This window comes from Cricetulus griseus, chromosome 2 (assembly GCF_003668045.3).
Source record: "Cricetulus griseus strain 17A/GY chromosome 2, alternate assembly CriGri-PICRH-1.0, whole genome shotgun sequence".
NCBI lineage: Eukaryota > Metazoa > Chordata > Mammalia > Rodentia > Cricetidae > Cricetulus > Cricetulus griseus.
The window spans coordinates 420,505,088-420,521,261 of record NC_048595.1 but is presented as its reverse complement, the minus strand read 5'-3'; the positions used below and the strand labels follow the sequence as shown (position 1 = coordinate 420,521,261).

At 35.4% G+C, this 16,174-nt stretch overlaps 1 protein-coding gene across 8 annotated transcripts in view; it reads left to right on the top strand.

The window, feature by feature from the left end:
• Kansl1l (KAT8 regulatory NSL complex subunit 1 like) overlaps positions 1-16,174 on the top strand; it is an 83,740-nt gene that overhangs the window by 38,340 nt on the left and 29,226 nt on the right. For all 8 annotated transcript variants that reach the window (XM_035441017.1, XM_027397124.2, XM_027397126.2 and 5 more), the window contains exon 6: positions 7,211-7,415. In XM_035441017.1, the coding sequence (XP_035296908.1) occupies positions 7,211-7,415 (205 nt within the window). The remainder of the gene's footprint in view (positions 1-7,210; positions 7,416-16,174) is intronic.

The following is a 16,174-nucleotide window of genomic DNA, read 5'->3' as shown; positions in this document are numbered from 1 at the left end:
ATAAAACAAAAAACAAATACAAAACTTGGAATTAGACAGAGTTCAGCTAATCCCAACTTAGCTAACTGGTGTCAGCATAATCTTGTATATTTTTCTATATTTCAGGAAGAGTCAAAATGGGCATGGTGATGTATTTCTGTCATCCTAGCCATTTGCAAAGCTGGGGCAAGAGCATTGCATGAGCTGGAGCTGTGGCTTAGTTGTAGAACACTTGTCTAGCATGTGTGAAGCTCTGCATTTGGTTACTACTACTCAAAGAAAATAGATGAGAACAATCAGTTATTTCATGGGTAGTTTTGAATATCAGATAACAATCATGATTTATTTCATTAAAATTTTTACACATTATCTGTTTTAGTCTTTATATAAACTTCCAAAGAGTAGTTTTCTTTGGTTTATCTTGTTAAATTGTGGTTTGGGTTTAATTTTGAATACTTAATCAGTAAGACACATATTATGAACTTCAATTAACATTGAATGAATTAAATATTTGTCATCTTTCAGCCAGTATAAGAAAAATACCTGGATGATCAGCTTTGAATTTGGATACATTTCTTTTGGCTTTCAGTTTTAGAGGTTCACAGTCAGTTGGTCCCATTGATTTTAGCTCAAGGCAGGTAGTTAGGCACACCATGGCAAGAGTATTTGGTGGAACAAAGCAGCCAGCTCATCAGGAACCAGAGAGCAAAAAGGAAGACAAAGAGTCTGGGCTCTCAAGCGCCCTTCTTAAGGTCAGACCTCTTATGGCTCAAGGATCCCTCTATAGAGCTATAGCTTTGTATCTTACTGTTAAAGGTTCTGCCACCCTCTATTAATGCCAGCCTGTGTACCAACTTTTTAGTGAGTAGACATTTAGTAGACCAGGCTCCAAACTATGCCAATATGCTTTGCAGTTTCTTCTGGATAATAGACATTCTTAAAACAATGTTGTGGGGCTGCTGGCATATACTTCAGCTGATACAGTGTTAGCCTATGTGAGGCTCTAGGTTCCATTCCCATAAACTGGATGTGGAGGTTCACATCTCTAATTGTAACACTGAGGAAGTTGGGGCAGGAGGATCAGGGTTTTGAGACCACTCTGGGATGTAGGAGACCCTGTATTAAAAAAAAAAAGAAAGAAAGAAAGAAAAAAGAAAAAGAAATTGTCCTTATTTTTCCTCTACAATAGTCATGTCAGTTTCTGTTGCTCTCACGACTACCTCTATCAGTCTTGCTTCCCACCTAATAAGCCTCTGGATTAGAGTATACAAAACTCAGCACTGGAGAGATGACTGGGCTGTGACCAGTGCTTGCTGCCCTATCATGGGGATCAGATTTCCTGATCCTAGCACCCACGCTGAGTGGCTCTTAGATGCCTGTAACTCATACTCTAAAGAGATCCTCTTCTGCTCTCCATAAGTATGCAAACACACAAGTGAGTGCGCGTGCACACTAAATAACTAGGTATCTTAAAAGGAGAAATTCAAAGCAGTAGAAGTATCTATAATGTAGTAAGAGACATTTTATAGGAAAAGAAAGCCTCTGTTAAGAGTAACGTGAGTAAGCTTGCATGCATGCCACAATGAAGTCTCTCTTGGTTAAATGGAGGCCTTTTGTGATTTTAGCTGCATTCTGTGTAGTTGGCAGGTCATATATCTAACCTCACAAATTCTTCTATCAAGGTATACTCATCCTAGTTTCACATCATAATTTTTCATATTGTGGAAGAAATTTAAATTTTATAGTCTAGTCTTTAATGTGACTTTTGGGGGGTCAAATAAACTTTGATATTTTAAAAAATATTTTAGGTCATTTTTATAAGTATCTTAATAACCTCTTCTCATAATGTCTTTAAACTCACTGCTAATCCTTTTCTGGGAACTCATTTGTGCACTTATTGTTATTCATTGATTAAAACCCTCATTTATTAATGAAGGGCACTACCTGCCCAAAAGTGGTAAGGTTGGATTTAATCTTTTAGCTTTATTAATCCTAGCACAAGGCCTGAGATGAGTTACTGAGAACCAAATAAATATGTTTAAATCTCCAAATAAATGAAGCATTGCATTCTGTCAATGAGGTAGTCTAAGTTTTTAGATCTGATTTTTTTTTTTTTTTTTTTTTTTTGGTTTTTCGAGACAGGATTTCTCTGTATTGCTTTGGAGACTGTCCTGGAACTAGCTCTTGTAGTCCAGGCTGGTTTCGAACTCACAGAGATCTGCCTACCTCTGCCTCCCATGTGCTGGGATTAAAGGTGTGCACCACCACCACCCAGCTTCAGGGTCTAAATTTTTGTTTGATGTTTGCCTTAATGAGTTCCAGAATGGGGTATGAAATTAAATTCCAATGAATCATTGCCATACAGCTTCCATTAATGGTAACTATCTCACGTGAAATGTAAGCACTCCTTCTAATAGGGTGTCGTAATTGAACAGCGGCATTTGTGTTGTCAAACTAGTCAAAATATAAAGTAATAGTTTTACCATCACAGTATTTTCAATAGTCATTTCTTAATTATGAGGACATTGTTTGGTATATTTTCTGAATTAGTGTTTTAAATATAATTTTGAATTCTGATGGATGACACTAATTATCATGTTAGCTAGGTGTATGATATCTATGGGGAAATGAAACTTCCCTGCTGTGTTTTTAAAGTAGTGCCAATAGGAGTTATTTTTATTTGTAAAACAGCTTCTTTTTGCTTTTATCGATAATGATGTAAGTGTAAAAACCTAATTTTATACAGGGGGATATACCACTAAAGTCATGTCTAGAAAATATATAAGAACATGTTTACTTTGGACTATTAATTGGAAAAAATGAGAATACAAAATTTACTATACAATGGTTTTTTAGAAAAATATTTGAGGGGTATACAGTAAAATGTTAATGAAAATAGTATTTCATCTTAGAAGGCCAGGTTTAGAAAGTATTTTAGCTTTTATTTATGCGTGAAGGTACATATGTGAGTACCCATGTGTCTGTATGCCCCGCACACTTACAGAGGTCAGAGGACAACTGTGGAGGTTGTCCTTCAGGTACCTTCTACCTTTTGAGACAGAAATCTTCACCAGTAGGCCCAGCTTCCCAGGATCTGCCTGTCTTTTATCTCTTACTAGGCAGTTCATGGGCTTACAGGTCCCAGCCACACACTACACTCCTTACATGGATTCTGAACAATGAAAACACATGTGCTAATGTTCGTGAAGCAATCTCCTATTACCATAACTTTATTTTTTTCCCTTTTCTTTGTGTGTTTCCAAAGTTTCTTTGAAATGAAAAACACTAATGTTTTTGTTTTGTTTTTTACAACTCAGATAAGAAATAATGTCTGACAGGCAATTAACAGTAGCTTTCTGCTTTTTGTTCTTTAGTTTAGTCTTCATGCTTTTAAATCCTCTTTAGGCAGGCGCTGTGGCACATGCCTGGAGTCCCAGTTCTTTAGAGGCAGGCATACATGGACCATGAGTTCTAGGCCAGACCAGCTTGGGCCATACAAAGTTTGAGGCTAGATTTGGCTTACATAGTAAGAACTTTTCTCAAAAACAACTACAGGGCTGGAGAGATGGCTCAGAGGTTAAGAGCACCAACTGCTCTTCCAGAGGTCCTGAGTTCAATTCCCAGCAACCACATGGTGGCTCACAGCCATCCATTATAAGATCTGGTGCCCTCTTCTGGTGTGCAGATATACATGGAAGCAGAATGGTGTATACATAATAAATAAATAAAAATCTTTAAAAAATATTTTAAAAAAAACAACTACAAAAAGAAATAATAATAAAAAGTCCCATTTGGTTAATAGCCAGAGATAAAAATACAAATAACACTATAATAATCAGTTTATTTTTCTCCATAAAAACATTAAACATAGAAAATATATTAAAAATAAATCCACCTATTTCTAGACTTAATTATCTCATTATTTTGTTTGAAATTCAGTTAAGTGACTTCTATTTCTAGCATGATTGTTCACGCCAGAAATATGTTAAAAGCCAATTTTGGAGACTGTTATTTTAACACTGAACAGTTTCTGTGATGGACTCTTTTAAAACTATGTAGTACTCTATTTTAACATTATCATATTTTGTCACCTTGGTCCTGAGTTCCTAAACTCTTCTGACTCTACTTCTCAAATGTGCAGATAGCATACTAACCATAATTTATCATTATCATGAAGTCCTCTAGTCATACTCAACTTTTCATCCTTAAACTTATCTTTTACTGACTGATTTGTTAGGATCAGTATCTAACAAAATCTATACTTTATATTTGGTTAAGTCTCCTATTTCACTTTTGTTCTTAGTAGCCATGTTTAAATGTAGAAGAAATCCTAATACAAAATTAAAAGACTACAGCTTAAGTGTTTATTTATTTTGTACTATAAATTGAGTCTAGAGTCTTACACATGCTGGGCAAGTGCTCTAACCACTGATTATATATACATATAATCAGTGTGTGTGTGTGTACTTTTTAAAAACTTTAGGAACTGTATCAAGTGTTTGAGAAACTATATATCTCAGTTATCAACTAGTTAAATATTGCAGTATTTGGCTTTAGGCTTGAAAAAAATCCCTTTTATCTGGGCATGGCATATGATCCCAGCACTTTGTACTTTTTACATTTTGAGACAGAGCTCACTAAATTGCCTAGGCTGGTCTTTGCCTTACTCTGTATCACAGGCAGGCCTTGAATTTACATTCTGATTTCATTGCTGAGGCTTCCTGAGTGGCTAGTATTACACACCAGTGTCACCAGGACTGGCAAAAGGTGACAGTTTTGTGTTATTACTAATCACTACAAATATTGACTTGGTTGTTAAATGTATTATAGTTACCATCTTCCCTGCTTAAGTCTTCTTTCTGTTTTCACCCACATAAACTATCCAGGCTTCTTTAGATCTTTTTGTTTTCCCATTGCTGTGTAAGCATTCTTGAATTTTTTGTTTCATCCGCTCTAAAAGAACATTTTTATAGTCACTGTAATATGATTTAAAAGCAATAATTCTGTTAGAGAAAAGAATATCTTTTGTGTGTGTATGAATGTGTGTAGAGGTGTGGTATATGTATGTGTTCCTGAGGTTGTATGTGCATACACGTGGAAGCCAGAGGTAGAAGCTGGATATCTCCCTCAAGACTCTCCACTTTACTTTCAGAAACAAGGTCTCACTGAACCCGGAGTGCATCCATGTTGCTGAGGTTTAGGTTTCATTTAAGCCTGTCTCCTGTCCCAGTGCTGGGTGTCATGAAAAAAATAAAGAGAAAGAAAGAAAGAAAGAAAGAAAGAAAGAAAGAAAGAAAGAAAGAAAGAAAGCAAGCAAGCAGAGGCACTGCTGCATTTAGCTTTTACAAGGGTACTAAGGGATCCAAACTCAGGTTCTTGCACTTCCATGGCAGGTATTTTGCGGACTGAGCTATTTCTCTAGCCCTTACAAGAACTGTCTTATATTTACCTGCAAACAACAATTGTTCTTAAGTCAAATAGCATTATTTAGTTAGTGAGGTGCCAGAGAGAGAGAACAAACAGATACCTCTACTCAATGTTTCCATGTTCTTGTCACATTAAAGACATAATAAGGAAGACATTGGGAGCAAGTTTATTACAAGACAGAGTTACATGAGGAAGCAGTAATAACTGGCTTCTTAGGAAGAAAATATCCCAAATCTCCAACAGCTCCGTTTATGCCCAAACTTAAAAGTGATAGAGGAAGGATGATTGTTGAGTTAAGGTAGAGGAAAGGTGAGAGATTCCAGGAAGGAGTATGGCCATGTGTCCTGGAATAGGGCTAACCCAGCTTTTCTGCCCTTATGTGGGGTTTTTCAGATGTAGCATGGTGTCAGATACATGATAGAAGCAAACAAATTTGCAAGGCTAATGATATGGAGATGTAACTATAATGAAGCAAAGGTAGTGAGCAGTTGTCCCTGCAGGTGGTCACATAATGAGTGGTCACATAATGCCCTGCCATAATACACTATAGTTGTATCCCCCTTTAGCCAGTTTGCTGTTTGTCACTTTATCCCCTGTGTCTATCTAGCCCATCTGAAATTCACTTAACGTTAGACTACTAAGTCAGCTATTGTTGGGCAGCATAAAATTGTAATTGGTACCTGTTGTTGAAAAGCTTACTTTATATTAATACATAAATATGTTACTATATGTTATATATATATATTATATGCAGGATATTAATAATGTAAGTGAAATGTGTCAACATGAAACTGTTCTCCAAAATTTCCAAGACAGTTTATTCTGAGTAATTACACAGGAGCAGATTCAGGTTGCCTTGAATGATATGTTCCATTGTGGAAACAATTTCATGAACATTTTTATGAACAAAAGAAAGTCATACATACATCAAGGCACCTGCCAAATACAGGGTTGGAGATTCAAGTAGGGCCGGCCACAGCAAAGCTGGGCAACTGTTAACCATTTTCAGGTGCTATCTCTTGACATTTTTAGTTTTTGCAATGGTGGAAGCTGGTGATCTGGTAATAATTTACTGCTAGTCAAAAATAGAACTAGATCAGATTCAGAAATAGGTAGCAAATGACTATTACAGGACCCAAGATAAATATACCCCAAGATAATTTTCTCTTGATGTATAATATTCCAACATAATCATGAAATTTTAACCTGACAGTTTGTAAAATCTTCAAAATAGATGTCTTTTTTTCTGGGAACTTCATCACAAAACCTTAAATGTAATGTTAAAAATTAGTATAAAGAGTAATTACAAAGTTATATTTTTCATATATAACTTATTTCATTACTTTACAGTTGTAACTTAGAAGTTTAAAGGTGTCTAAACTATAATAGGATTGAAGGTGTGCAGTAAGCTTGCTTATTTAAGAGAAACTAAAGATGCAGTGAGGAGACCTTGGTATTTTTAAACCTTTGGTTCTGATGTACTTCCCCCACATGCAAAAGGAAATTGACATGAATAGTTAAAACTGTTGTATGTGAATTACTGATTTACAAGGAACATTTATTTTATGCTAAAGAACATTTTAACTTTGAAGATGTACCTTTTACAGCAGAAAATAGAAATTATTTTTATATTTTTGCTATGTAATTCTCCATGAATGTCAATTATTTTACTACTGTTATCACAAAATTGGCTAAAAATGAATACTCTTTTATTATAATAAACCAAGAAAATTTACATTTAGTTTTCTTTGTCTTTTGTTCATTTTATTTTATCCCCCATCTCCAATTATTTCATACATTTCAGTGCTTCAGAGAATTTAGATGAGCTCTCTTCCTCCAGTAGCTGGTTACTTAATCAGAAGCACAGTAAGAAAAGGAGAAAAGACAGGACAAGATTGAAATCTCCATCCTTGGCTATCATGAGTACAGCTGCCCGAACAAGGCCCCTTCAGAGTTTCCATAAAAGAAAACTCTACAGATTGAGCCCCACTTTTTACTGGACTCCTCAGGTAAGGCTGCATTTGGGAAAACACGAAGAAAGATTTCACTACCAATATATTTTGAGTACAATTGGAGGCGAGTTTTATATATAGGGTAATTACATATGGAAAATTTAAAGTACAGTTTACAATTTAGATAATAATAATAAAAATTGGGATTTAATATTTTAAATATAGCAGTATATCTATAATTTCTCTTATTCTCAGTTTTTAAAAAAGAATTATTGCTTTTCTTTGCTGCTGGAAATTTAACGTGGGCCCCTGCATGCCAAACCTGCACTCCACACTGAGCTATGATCAAGCCCCTGGTTTAAAAAAATCAATGTATGTTGCTGTTTTGTAAGTAAATTAAACTAATTTTTAAAGAAAATGAAATGTCAAGGTGATTTTTAAAACACCCAGGTAAGGGTAATGATGAAACGTACTACACATCTGTGTTAGAAATATCTGCTCAGGAACACAGGATATATGATGATGGGGGAATACCAGTGCAGGAGCTGGCATCTAGAAGTGTCTTCTGCCAAATGTGGGAATATTTGAGTATCATACTTTTTAATTCCCTGCCTGCCTCCCTCCCTCCCTGCCCCTGCTCCTTCCCTCCCTCCCAAACAGAGTTGTATGTGTCCTATGCTGGCCTCAAATCACTGTGTAGCCAAGGATGATCTTGAACTGATCTTCCTGTTTCCACTTCTGGGGTGCCTGGATTATGAGTATGCTGGGAATTGAACCTAAGCCTTGTGAATGCTAGGTCAATGCTTTACCACCTGATCTACATTGCCATCCCAATAAGGACAGTAATGAACGACTGGAAACATGAGTGGGATAGGGATGCAGCTAAGCTGATAAGAGTGTTTGGAAAGCATTGACAATGCCTCAGGGTTTGAGGCATGGTGACATATACATTTGGGAGGTTGAGGCAAGATGATGAAAACTCTAAGGCCATCCTAGGCCACATAATGTGGCCTACATGACACTGTCTCAAAACTATACAACACAACATAAAAATCCACATGCACCCACAAGTTCACAGCGATGACACAAAAAAGATGGAATGGTTGGTAGGCAGGTATGTAGGTAGACAGGGCAGGGTGATAATAGAATGGATGAGAAAATGAAAGAAGGACCAGGCAAGAATAGAAAGAGATTAATAACAACCTGGAGTGAGGACTAAGGAGGACATTGTAGACAGGATTATATACATGGACAACTCCCCTTCCTGCCTATTGTCTTGTCAGGGGCTCATAATAGTTCTGTTATAGACAATCAGAAAATATGTCACCCAAGTTATTAAAGCCAGAGTTGCCTACTAGAAAAATACAATATTATGCAGGTGTGTATCATTCTAATTCAAGTATGAGAAATATGCTACTAAGAAGCAACTAGCTTGGAATAGTTAAAAAGTTCACAATGCCATGTCATGAAGAATTGTTCTTGATTGAGATACTAAGAAGATATATGACAAAGGATTAATGTGTAATACAGAGCAGAATATTGTCAGTGGGACAATTTTTCTTATAAAGGTGAGAAAAGTTGAAGTATGGTTGATAAATTAGATAAAAATATTAATCAGGGTGGGGATATAGCTACATCTGCAGTAGTCACTGAGCTACATCTCCATTTTACCATCCATAAACCATATTCTGGTGTCATCCCCAACACTGTAAATAAACAAATAAAAAGCCAGTGTTGAATTTTTGGCATGTGAAAACTGTTGTTTTGTTATGTATGAAACCAACCTATTGTAGGAAGCACTCACTGAAATATTAAAGGTTAGTAGCTAACACATATATTAACTCTTGTGCATCTAGAATGGTATTAGTTCTGGGTCATCCTTTGGAGAACTGAAGGTCCAGACATGAATATCTAGACACTTACTGGTTGATGATACAAGGCAATGAAGAGAAGTAACAACGCAATACTATACCACTCTTTAGTAGTAGAGAGGACATAGACTTAGGACAAATACTTAGCTGACAACCAAGGGGCAAATGTTTCAATTTTTAAATATTATACTATTAAGGACATCTTCAGGACTTGTGGTTTCAGGTCCAGCATACAAAGAAAGAAGACAATATCACTACAATCTTTAGACTAAAACAGTGAGCAACTTAAAAGCTAATTACTTTCTATGAATCTGTCAGAGATTTGAGGTTGCCAAGTTAATTTCTACCTTGAAATATTGGGAGACAGGAAAATCCAGAGTCATAGCCAAATTCTGTTTATAGTCGTAGAGGCCAGATGGTACACTAATCACATGGACCTTCATTCATTCATGGACTCACACATTTTAAAACTTAAAGATAAGAGGGGACAGCTATGGCTTAGCATATAAGGAGGAAGAGAACCAATGTGAAATGGGCTTAGGCATTATCTGTAACAAAGATTCCTTAGGAGAAAGATTTTACCACCTGAAGGAAGAACTTCTTTCCCATTTTTGTTGCTGGTTATCTCTCACATAAGTGGGTGTGTATGTGCGTGAGTTAGAAACAGTTGTTAAATTCATAGTTTAAGGACATGGGTCCACTAAAGACTGAGATTTAATCACCAGACTAAGAATACTTCCTTTTTCACACATTTTACTACCAAGTTAAAAAAGCTCCTGTGCAAGATCAAGAGATAGCTGCAGACTCTGAAGAGGAACCTGAAGGGATTCACAAATGAATCAGTCAGGGGGTGGAAGACTTCTAGCAGAAGTTAAAAAGACAGTCCACAGTATCTAAGCAGGGAGGAAACACTGGCTGTTGTATTGTTTTTTGAGTTATTCCCCTTTTAGCTTCTTATTTTTCTTGATTTTGTTCCTCTTGTTCTGCTTTTGTGATTGCTTTGCTTGTCTCTGTAATTTTAGTTTTCTTCCTACCTGCTATATTTTCCTATCTATGCTTTTACTATTACTCCTTCCTTACCTTCTCTCCTAACCCTTTCCAAATCATCCGTACTTTTTACTTATTATTATAAGTAACAACTTTTAAACTTCCTTGGTTTTATAGTTAGGATCTGAGATATTTTATAACCTTACTAAGGACGAAGGTAGTCATTTGCATTTTAATACATTTTAATAACTTTTCTAGACAAATAATTGTTATTAATCTCCAATTCCTCTCCTTTAAAGAGTAGTGTGAACCAGAAGCCCAAGAGAAAACTATCTTCTTAAAAGTTATGAATGGATATAAAGGAAAGGAAAATACATAAACATTGCAATAGATGTCTAAGTCACAGGATAAAACCACAAGAAATATGAAAAATTTAGACAGTATGACCTCTTATCTAAAAGATAGTAACTCCTCAATAGGTAAAACCAAAGATGCTGAAATAGTTGAAATGTAAGACAAAAAATTCAAAAGCCTACTTTTAATCTTGATCAATGACTTTAAAGAGGACATCAATTCAGGATCTAGAAATAAAAAGTCTGCAACATGGATTGAAAATTCATCAAGGAAATAAACTAAACAGCAAACAAATAATAGTAATAAGAAATGATAATAAACCAGTGGGAACTATAACACACTAGATTAAGCAGAAGAAAAAAACACAGGGATTGAAACAAAGTAAAAGGTCCAGAGTACATTTAGAGACCAGTCGAAACAAAACGAAACAAAACAAAACAAAGGATGCCTCAATAGGTTTCAATAGGACTCAGAAAAACTTTGGGACATAATCTAGAGACCAAACCTAAGTGAGCAGGTAATAGAAGAGTTTAGTTTGAAGCTAAAGGCATAGAAAAACCTATCCAATTACAGAGTAAAGGAAATTTCTCAAACCAATGATAGAAAGTGGGACTGGAGGCACTAAGAATCCCTAATAAATATGGCAGGAATAGAAGAAGCCCTCTGTGTCACATGAGAGTTAAAGGTAAGTAGTAGAACAAAAGAAGAACACTAAATACATGAGACAGCTAGGTGTGGTGTCACACACCTGTTATCCTAGCACTTAGGAAGGTGAGAGAGAAGGATTTTAGTCACTGCTAGTCTGCAATACATTGAAAATACATGGGAGGGTAACAGCAAGACTGTAAAAGTAAAAACAAAATGTCAAACACAACACAGCAAAAAGCTACCAGAGGAAAATATCAATGTACTTACAAAGGCATTTCCATCAGAATAACATTAGACCTCTCCTTTCAACAAAAGCTTGAGAAGCCAGAAAAGCATGGGATATCATCATCCAAGAAATTAGGACTTCCATCTGTGTGTCTGTCTGTCTGTCATCTACTATCTATCTAAATATAGAGAGAGGGTGGTTATGTTCTTTCTATTTTGAATTTCTTCAGGACTTTTATAAGCAATGAAATGTTGAACTTTGTCAAGGTTTTTTTCTGTATCTATTGAGACAATAAGATTATAATCATGAGAGTTAAGCCTCTGAGTGCTATATATGTATGTGTTATATTTATTAATTTGCTTATGTTGAACTATTCCTAAATCTCTGAAATGAAACCAAATTTTTTATACCTTGTTTATGGTATATTACACACACATTCTGTCTCTGACACACACACACACACACACACACACACACACAAGCTCAAGCATGACAAATACAGAACCAATAATATACAAAATGGAGAAAAGTAAAAGCATTTTCCCTAAAATCAAGGACAAGGGTGTCCACTCTTTCTATCCTTACCTAATGCATCACTGGAATTCTTATCTAGATCAATAAAGCATGAGAAAGATATAATATAGATACAACTTTTAAAAAAGTTGCCTTACTTGCAAATGAATTGTTACTAAAAAGACTTTTTAGGGGCTAGAGAGGTGGCTCAGCCCACTAAGAGCACTGGCTGCTCTTCCAGAGGACCAGGGTTCAATTCTCAGCACCCACACTGCAGCTCACAATTGTATGTAATTCCAGTTCCAAGGGATTTGGTGTGCTCTTCTTTCTTCCATTAAAACTAGTTATGCACATGGTGCACAAACATACATGCTGGCAAAACCCCAGACATACAAAAATAAAAATTAATAAAATTAAAATTAAAATTAATAAAATTAATTAAGATAAAGACTTCCCAATCAAACTTTTCAATCTGATAAGTATTTCTAAAACATAATGGGATACAAAAATAAACATACAAAATACAGTTACTTTTAAATATACAGTTACAATCATGCTGAGAAGGAATTCAGGGAAAAAATCCTTTTCATATTAGCTTCAAATAACTCTAGAGGTGAAAGAGGTCTACAATAAACTGTAAAACACCAATGAAAGAAACCAATCAAAATAGTAGATGGAAAGACATTCATTTCAATGGAGCAGCAGAATTAATATTGTGAATAGATATATACTACCCTAAGTCCTTTATAGCCCAATGCAGTCCTTACCAAAATTTCAATGACATTCTTCAAAGAAAAAGCAATCCTATAACAAAATAGATCCCAAATAACCAAAGGAATTCTGAACAGAGTTAGCAATGTTGGATTATCAAATACCTAGTTTCAAATTATAGAATACAGCCATGTTAACAAGGACTCATCAAAGTACTGGAACAAAACCAGAATGGAAAGCACTGGGAAAGAGGAAGACCCAGAACAAACCCACAGAGCTGTAGCCATCTGATTTCCAAGAGTGGTTCAAAAACAAAACTTGTAGAAAGTACATCTTCAACAAATGGTACTGTAAAAACTGGTTCTCATGTGGTAGAGTGAACCTAGATCCTTGCTTCTCATCCTGTCAAAATGTATACAAACTAGATAAGAGATTTGAAACTGTTTTAGGGAAAATTCATTAAGACATAGGTACGAGGGCTTTCTGAATACATGTAGAAAATATAGGAGATAAAAATTGACAAGTTAAGAGTGCATGAAATTAATATGTTTCTAGGGGCTGGTGAGATGGCTTAGTGTATGAAGTGTTTGCTCTGCAAGCATAAAAACCTGAGTTAATACCCAGCAGCCATGTAAAAACTGGTATATAAAATGTGGTGTGTATGTAATTATGGGTAGGGGCATGGGAGACAAAGGGATTCCAGCTGGCCAGCTGGTCTAGATAAAATGGAAGCTCTAGGTTTAGTGAGAGACTGGTCTCAGAAGGATGGTGGAGAGCTAGATAAAAACATTTGATATTGACCTCTGGCTTCCATATGCATATGCATAGGTGAATGTACATTCCCAATCCCGACAGTTTCTGCACTTAAGTTAAACAATGAAGTGAAGCAATAACCTATAGAATGGGAGAAAATTTGTGTCAACAACTCACCCAACAGAAGATTAATATCTAGAATACAAGCTGGGTGTAGAAGTGCATACCTTAATTCCAAGATTCAAGAGGCAGGTGGGTCCCTCTCTGTGAGTTCATGGCCAGTCTGGTCTACAGAGAGCATTCCAGGCCAGAAAGGGCTACATAATTAGAACCTGTCTCAAGAACAATAAATTCAGAGTATATAAAAAGCTCATAAAACTAAACATTAAATCCTTTATCATCCAATCAAATAGGCAAAAAATATTGAGCAGTCAGTTCTTAAAAGAAGTACAAATGGTCAGTGAATATGCTGGAAAATGTTCAGCATCCTTAGCCATCAGGAAAATGCAAATCAGAACTCAAATGAGATCCCATCTCTCCTTCGTCAGAATGGCAATCATCGGGATATCCAGGAACAGAAATTCTTGCAAAAATAGATGAAAAAGCAGTTTATATATGTCATTAGTAGAATATAAACTAATCTCACCACCATGAAAAACAATATGGAGATTCATCAAAAAAAAAAAAATACAGTAATCTCATGTTCCCCTAGGCTAGCAGGAATCTAAGTTAGCTTACTGGTAAGATAACCAACTGCTTCTCCTACAACTTTTTACAATAGTCAATTTATTCAACCCATCTTTACACATGGATAAAGAGAACTCTCTCTCTCTCTCTCTCTCTCTCTCTCTCTCTCTCTCTCTCTCTCTCTCCTTCTCTCTCGTCGTAATGAAGCAAATTATTCTTTTGTAGGAAAATGGATGGAATCAGGCATCAGGCATCATGTTAAGTAAATAAAACAGGCCCAGAAGGATAAGTGTCTTCTGTTTTCTCTCATATATAGACTCTAGATTTAAAATGAAAAAAAAAAAAACCTTGAAAACAAAGTATGACTATTTGGAAAGAGAAAGGGGATCAGTAGGAGATAGGAGTGGGAACAGGAAAGTGTAAAAAGAATAGATAAAATCAAAGAACATCTCATATAAGCGTAAGAATGCAATTCTGAAACTCACAGTCAATATATACTAATAAAATGATACTCTGAAGTATATGGCACCTATAGCAATAGCATTTTAATTTATATAACACAATAATAAAAAGGTTTACTTACCTCCTATTACATTGTATATCATGCTCAGCAGTCAACAAAACTCTGCAAGGCATATTAGGAAGAAGACACACTCAAGACACAAAGCAATTATTAGACCTAATCTCAAGACAAAAGCAGTTGGATTATCATATTGAAAATCTTAATTTAAAATGTTATATTAGGAGCTTTAATACATAAAGTAGAAAGCATATTAGATTTGTAATGTAAACAGATGGAAAATCAAGAGGAACCAGAAGTTTATGCTACAAATTAAGAGCACTACAACTTAAGCTTGCCTTTGGTGAATTCATGTGTGGTCTGCACATAGCCAAGGAATCTTGGCATAGCATAGACTATTGAAACTTCAGGAATTTAAATTCGAACAGAAAAGGGAATTTAAAAAAATGAATTAGAATATATATGAATTCTGAGGCAATTTCAGATGTTGTGTCAGATATGTATTGTGATATCAAAAGGAAAGAAAAAGAGAATGGGACACGAAAAAGATCTGAAATAATGAGAAATTTCCAAAATTAATTGCAAGCAACAAATCAAGCATGTAAAAAGGAGAATTTCAGCCTGAATATCTACCTATCTGCCCATCCATCCATCCGTTTATCTACATATTATGTAAAACACATTCAAACTGTAGAATCCAAAGACAAATCTTGGAAAAGGCTGCGGGGAAGGTGACACATCTTAACTGTACAAGAATAAAAGAAGTATAGGTGACATTTTATTATACCTATGGAAGTAGAGAAGCGAATAAAACATTTAAATTGACATTTTTTATCCCCAAAGATGTCCATGACCGGAAACCTGATTCCTAAATGTGACTATGGGCTAAACTGTGATAGTGATTGGGTCTTTGCATATTTAATTAAGGAACTTAATCCCAAGATCATTTTGGACTTAACATTGAACCATAAATCCAAAGAAAAGTAAGTAGAATTTGGAAAACAAGGACAATGATATGAAGGCATTGTGGAAATAAAAGCAGACTAGAGTTATGCTATCAAAAATCAAGGATTTATTTTTATTTATTTTTTATTTATTTTTATTTTTTATTTATTTTTTTTATCACATCTCAGGAGGTGGAAAAAAACCAAAGAGCATTTCCTCCTAGAGCCTTTGTAAGTTTGCCCTATTAAAGCTGGCATGCCATATTTAGCAGAAATGAATGTGGAACTTTTCAGCCCTTCCATTTATAGTATCTCTTTATGGCAGCTCCTAGAGTATATGCTGCTATCACAAAGTTGCTTTGCAGTTGGTTAATAGGTAAAGAATGAGAAAAGTGTAAGTTGCATAATGGAAAAAAAGTCTATATTGTTGTGAGTTGAGGAAGTGCAGAGGATAAAAGATGACTGCTGACATCATAGAAAATATGTGCTGCCATTATTAGAATGCTGCTAGGAAAATATGAAAGGTGTGTGTGTGTGTGTGTGTGTGTGTGTGTGTGTGTGTGTGTGTGTTGCATGGACATGAATCTTGAGTAGACATGATT